Below are 5971 nucleotides of genomic sequence, written 5' to 3'. Positions count from 1 at the left end.
AATATTACAAGTAGAGCTCTAATATACACATTCACATAAATATAAAGCACGAGTACAATACACGTAAAATCTCGAGAAGAATATATACACTAAAACGCTATTTTACAAGTTAAAGTTTATCGGCTACTCGCAATTTAACAAATATCACTAAATTATATCAATCTCTACTATTATTAAATCGGGTAGCGACAACGATCACAATTATTAATATAAAGTCAAAACCGTCGCAACTAGTAGTATCATTTAATCGCGTAGCGAGAATTATTCGCCAAAAGTCATACAAGTACATTCTAACGACATACGAAAGTCACATAACAATAAACGAGTCAATTCACATAATTTGACAATTAAAACACGAAATTTTATATATCACCAAAATGAATTACTGTAATATATATAAGTCAAATATTACAGACGTTACATTTTTGGATCTACTAATCCTAAACTCTGTGAGAGATTCTCAAAGCTTATGCAGTCTAGATATCAGATGAGCATGATGGGAGAGATGAGCTATTTTCTGGGACTACAAGTGAAACAGACTAATTAAGGTATATTCATTAATCAGTCTAAGTACACCAGGAACCTGCTAAAGAAATTTGGTATGCAGGATAGTTCAGCTGCTGCTACTCCCATGGCAACAGCCACCAAGTTAGATAAAGATACTGGATCACCAGTAGAAATAACTAACTATAGAGGTATGATAGGCTCACTTCTATATCTGGCTGCTAGTAGACCAGATATCATGTTTGCTACCTGTCTCTGTGCAAGATTTCAAGCAGATCCAAGAGAACCACATCTGGTAGCAGTCAAAAGAATTTTCAAATATCTCAAGGGTATAGTTGAGATGGGACTCTGGTATCCCAGAGAATCAGATTTTACACTGATTGGTTACTCTGATGCAGATTTTGCAGGGTGCAAAATAGACAGAAAAAGCACAAGTGGGAGTTGTCAATTTCTTGGAGGAAGACTGGTGTCTTGGTTCAGTAAGAAACAAAAATCAATTTCCACATCTACTGCGGAGGCAAAGTATATTGCTGCAGGAAGTTGCTGTGCTCAGATTTTATGGATGAAAAATCAACTGTTGGACTATGGGTTATCCCTTACTCAAATTCCTATTTACTGTGATAACCAAAGTGTTATTGCCATGACAGGAAATCCAGTACAGCATTCCATGACCAAGCATATCAGCATAAGATATCATTTCATCAGAGAACATGTGATGGAAGGGACAGTAGAACTTCACTTTGTCCCAACAGATCAGCAGTTAGCAGATATCTTCACCAAACCTTTGGCTGAAGCAACATTCACAAGACTTGTAAACGAATTAGGGATGATCTCTGGTCCTCTCTAAACTCTGTTACATTTCATAATAAGATATCTGTTATTAATCACTTTTATAGACTTGATCTACATCTGCATCTGTTATTCTCTGATCTAAACTCTGATGATTATGCTCTGATTTGACAAACTCTGATATTTATACTCTGACCTGACAAACTCTGATGACATGAATTTTCACTGATAAGAGAAATTCCTGTGAAGAATATGTTGCAAATACTTGAATTAAGTCATGAACATCTCTAAAGTCTGATTTTTGTGATATTACATATGTGGAAATCCATGTTATACAAAACATGATTTAGAGCTGTTACCTAGACTGCCTTACTTCTTAAATATTAGACATGTACTCAGTGGAGAATTTGTTTTACTCCCCTTATGAGCTAAGAGTAAATAAGTCTCAGATATGGATCAATAAAATTTGTTTCTTCTCAGAAAAGAAAACAAAACAAAACAAAACAAAACAAAAGAAAAAGTTATCTCATGTACTCCTTTGAGATCTTAGAAATTTTGTGAAAGGAAAGATCCAAGTGCACTACTGGTATTAAGCAAAATGCATCAGAAAAATCGTATTTTTCTTGGAGACCTTTCGCATTCTCTGATTACTAGAGAAATACACTGAGAAATAAAAATCTGATGAAGGTTATGACTCACTTACCATGAGAAGTTTCCTTTCAAAAGATAAATGTCTTACAAAAGAGAAGAAAACTTATACTCTGATCCATATTGTGAGAAACTCGGCTTATGAGGTGGTTAAAACATTTTCTATTAATCTGATTCTTTCTAATGTTTCTTAAGAAATTTGTCAATCTCTGTGACAATAGAGGAATCATGTCAACACACACCTTTCACTCAACATTTGTGATTAACAAATTTTATGACATCGAGTGATTTTTGATTAAATTCAAACAATCGTTTGCAAACTCTGAGGAAAAATTGTTATTGAGACATTCAATGTCTATCTCTCATCAGTACGAAATTTTATGAGCAATCTCTGATTTGTCTCATAGTATGCCATTTATTTAAACACTGGTCAATGGTCAAACATCTGATCAAAGTCGGAGTTTAAAATAAATGATTTTTGATCAGGTAAATATTAGATTTAATCGTCAAACGGTACAAAATCCATTTGAATTCCTGAGTGGAGAAAAACACGATGAATAATTGTGTTTCCTCAGAAATTGTTACACAAACATGCAGATTCACACGCCAGTAATAATTACCGTCCCACTATCTTTCTTGTTACCGTTAAACACATGACACGTGTCCCACTACTGTCTCCTCTCGGTGAATCGTGCACACACAGATATATATCAGGTTTTAAAAAGTTTTTTTACTTTTTAACACACGATTTATTTTTTTACTCTCTCTCTCTCTCACACTTTACTCTCATTTTCTCCTACGCATTTCATCAAACACCTTACATACACTCTCTCAAACTCTCATTTTCTTTCAGAAATTATGTCGACAACAACATTTGAGTTCGATGGGGCGAAGTTTGTCACCAACAATTATGCTACCATCCTTGATAATGATGAAGCTCCCAAGGAATTTCATCTTATTCAAGATTTTCTGGCTCACAGCGAGCTAATGTACGCTCTGACTCAACCAGAGTCTATTTCTCCCTCACAAGTCCTCACATTCTGGAGGACGGTACGCTATGATGATGGAGGTGACCATGGCTCTCCATCCTTGACCTGTGATTATGAGGGTCAAGAATATTTTGTCTCACCAGCGACAATCAGGAAGGCTCTTCATCTTCCTGAACACAATAAGTTCGATTTCGCAGTACCCACTCAAACTCTGAGAGATATGATGATCTTCTTTGGGTACTCAGCTAGTACAGACAAGATGGGGGAACTCAAGCGTCCACATCTCTGCAAGGAGTGGAGCTTCTTCTATGACTGCATCACCAGGGCCTTCGATGCCATTCCTAGTTTCAGCCAACAGATTGGGTATTCTCTGATCCACAATCTTAAATTTGATTTTTCTACTTCAATCTTAAGATTTATGGGTGATAGGAGACAAGAGAATATGAATGTTATTTATTATGCTAGATTCTGTCAGCTCATATTTTCTTACTGCTTCCCTAATGTTCCTATGCCTGAATCTGGAAATGAGTTGCCATTTAAAATTACTAAGTGTGCCTTTACTGATCTCATTAAAAAGGATAGCAAGAAACCCAATGCACCAGTGTTTGCTATTCCTGTAACAGTACAAGATAAGTTAAGGGTAGCTATGCCAAATAAGTATGGACCATTATTCTCTGATGAGAATATACCACATCCTCCCTCTTCATCTGCTCAACAGATGCTCATCCAACCTCTGGTCCTTCTCAGCAAGGGCCAGTTGTAAAATCTGCTCAAACCTTAACCTCTGGTCCTTCCCAAAAAGGGCCAGTTGAAACAACTTCACCAAAAATGGTTCTCAGATCTTCAAAGTCTCCAAGTAAACCATCTCCTCCTCCAAGAAAAAGAAGATTCTTGCAGAAAATATCAGACTCTGACTCTGATGAAGCACCTCCACCTCCTCCACCAGCTAAGAAACAGAGGAAGAAGATCAAGCCCACTAATATAACTGACCTGACTGTTGAGCCACCTCAGTCAGAGGATCTCATACAGGCCTTGATCCCATTCTCTGATCAACCTTCAAGTGCAGAGCCAGTCCTGATTGAACCTATCTCTGCAGTTCCACTTGAAACAATGGCAGCTGACATTCAAATGTCAGAATCAATATCTGAATGTAATGATCAACCAGCAGTGGCCAAATCAGATGAAATGTTGAAGTTGAATCAGGAATCTCTTATTCAACATGAAGACATCAATGCAGCTGATACTCATGTGTCAGATAAAACTCCTGATATTCCAAGCCAATCAGAAGATGCACATATAGAGGTTGTATTGCAAATGATCCAAGACTCTCTGATTTAAACTGAGGCTAATGTTGCAGCTCCTGTTCAGGAGGTTCCTATAGCTGCAACTTCTGATGCAGCTACAGAAGCTCTGGCATCTCATACTCTGAGTATATTTGTCAATGAGGATGATGATGATGATGCAACAGAGGTTACCTCTGTTCCAATTCAAACTTCTGCTTCTCCAACCTCTGATCCAGTCAGGGAATCAACTCCAGTCAGAATTGATTCTCCAGTACATACACTGTCACCAGTCAGAGAATCTACTCCTACTCCAGTTCATGCGTCTCCAATTCAACATCCCATTTCTGCACAGAGAAAAGTCTGTCAACTATCATATTTCAAGAGGATGTGCAGAGCTCCACCTCCATCTGTGGAAGACAGACTGGCCTCTATTGAGGCCACCCAAACATCAATGCAGCATACTCTGGCTGATTTGAGCTCCTCTGTAGCTCAGCTGGTTCAAGTTTTCACCTCTACTGATGTCAAAAAGGGGGAGAAGATATCTAAAGACAAATGCAAATCTGACTAGCATATGACAAAGAAAAAGCCAGATGGTGATGAAGAAGGAAATAGGGAGATTGCTGACAGGCAGTTAAAGCTGCTGCAAATCAAAGAAAAGGAAAGGAGTGATAAAGAAGCAAACTCTGATAGACTCAGAGATTCTCAACAAAAACACAACTCTATGGAGTTGACTGTTATGTCTCAAGTTCAGAGCATAAGTGAAGCAGTCAGGATTTCTGATGTTATATCTAAAGAACTTGCAGTTGTGAGCTCTGAGGTTAAAGAGAAGAAGGAAGATCTGATTCCTGAATCAGATAAGATGATTGAAGCTGGAGACCCTGAGTCTCAGAAGTTCTGCCAAACTCTGAAGTTCAGAGGCAGAGAAACCACCCTATTCTACAAATCTCCTTCTTTGCAAGCTATTGATCAAGCTGTAGCAAGGAAAATATTTGAAAAAGAAAATCCAGGAGTGAATATAGAAGCCATCAGACTTGAGGAAGAAAGACAAGCTGCTGAGAAGAAGAAGATCAGCAGGACAAAGTCTGATGAACAAAAACAAATTACTGATCCCTCACAGAAACAGAAGAATCCAAAGCAAAAAGGGATAGTAATTAGTGAGGTGAACTACACTTACATCAACAGACCAAGAACCAGGTCTCAAACTCAACCTGAGACTGATTCAAAAGACAAAGGGAAGAAACCTGTTGATGGAGTTCCTCCTGTGATAAAGAAGTCAATGATCAAGATAGCATCAGAGAATCCTTCTCAGAGGATGATAAAGCTAAGCAAGAATGCAAATATAATCACTGATGTATCTGATCAAATTGAAGAGGAAGAAGCTGGATTGACCAGAAGAAGAAAGGGTGAAGTGAAACAAATCTCTGATATAACTTTAACCTCTGACAATGCTCAAGTTAAAGCTCCAGTAACAGAAGAAAAGACTAAGACTGAAGATGCTAAAGTCTCTTGGCTGAAGATAAACTCTGAGAAAACTCAAGATCAGAAAAAGAAGAGTCTCTTTGGAAGCCTTGGTACAAGTCTGTACAAGGAAAGCCCAATGCTCACCAGGATCAGAACTCATGGAACTAGAGGAAAGGAAGCTTATGATACTACTGGTCTAGGTCACAGAAAGGAGAAGATACAAACAAGTTCAGCAACCACCTTCAGAGATCCTTATCCTCTGACTGAGAAAGTGGGGGAAGCTGTCACTCAGAAGGA

General features: G+C 38.0%; 1 protein-coding gene across 1 annotated transcript; it reads left to right on the top strand.

The window, feature by feature from the left end:
- Positions 1–3758: 3758 nt before the first annotated feature.
- On the top strand, positions 3759–4781 carry LOC135149504 (uncharacterized). Its single transcript, XM_064085232.1, has 2 exons — positions 3759–4232; positions 4299–4781. Exons 1-2 carry the CDS (start codon positions 3759–3761, stop codon positions 4779–4781), a joined length of 957 nt encoding a protein of 318 aa, XP_063941302.1.
- The last annotated feature ends 1190 nt before the right edge of the window (positions 4782–5971 follow it).

The sequence above is a fragment of the Daucus carota genome, chromosome 9 (assembly GCF_001625215.2).
Source record: "Daucus carota subsp. sativus chromosome 9, DH1 v3.0, whole genome shotgun sequence".
NCBI classification, from domain to species: Eukaryota; Viridiplantae; Streptophyta; class Magnoliopsida; order Apiales; family Apiaceae; genus Daucus; species Daucus carota.
The sequence above is the reverse complement of the archived record's forward strand: the minus strand, read 5'-3'. Positions and strand labels throughout refer to the sequence as shown.

What these genes read in the sequence shown, in the direction of transcription:
- LOC135149504 (XM_064085232.1), top strand. Translation starts at nt 3,759, where the DNA reads ATGGTTCTCAGATCTTCAAAGTCTCCAAGTAAACCATCTCCTCCTCCA. An exon ending in CAGAAGATGCACATATAGAG is followed by an intron (nt 4,233 to 4,298) that starts GTTGTATTGCAA and finishes GCTCCTGTTCAG; the next exon opens with GAGGTTCCTATAGCTGCAAC.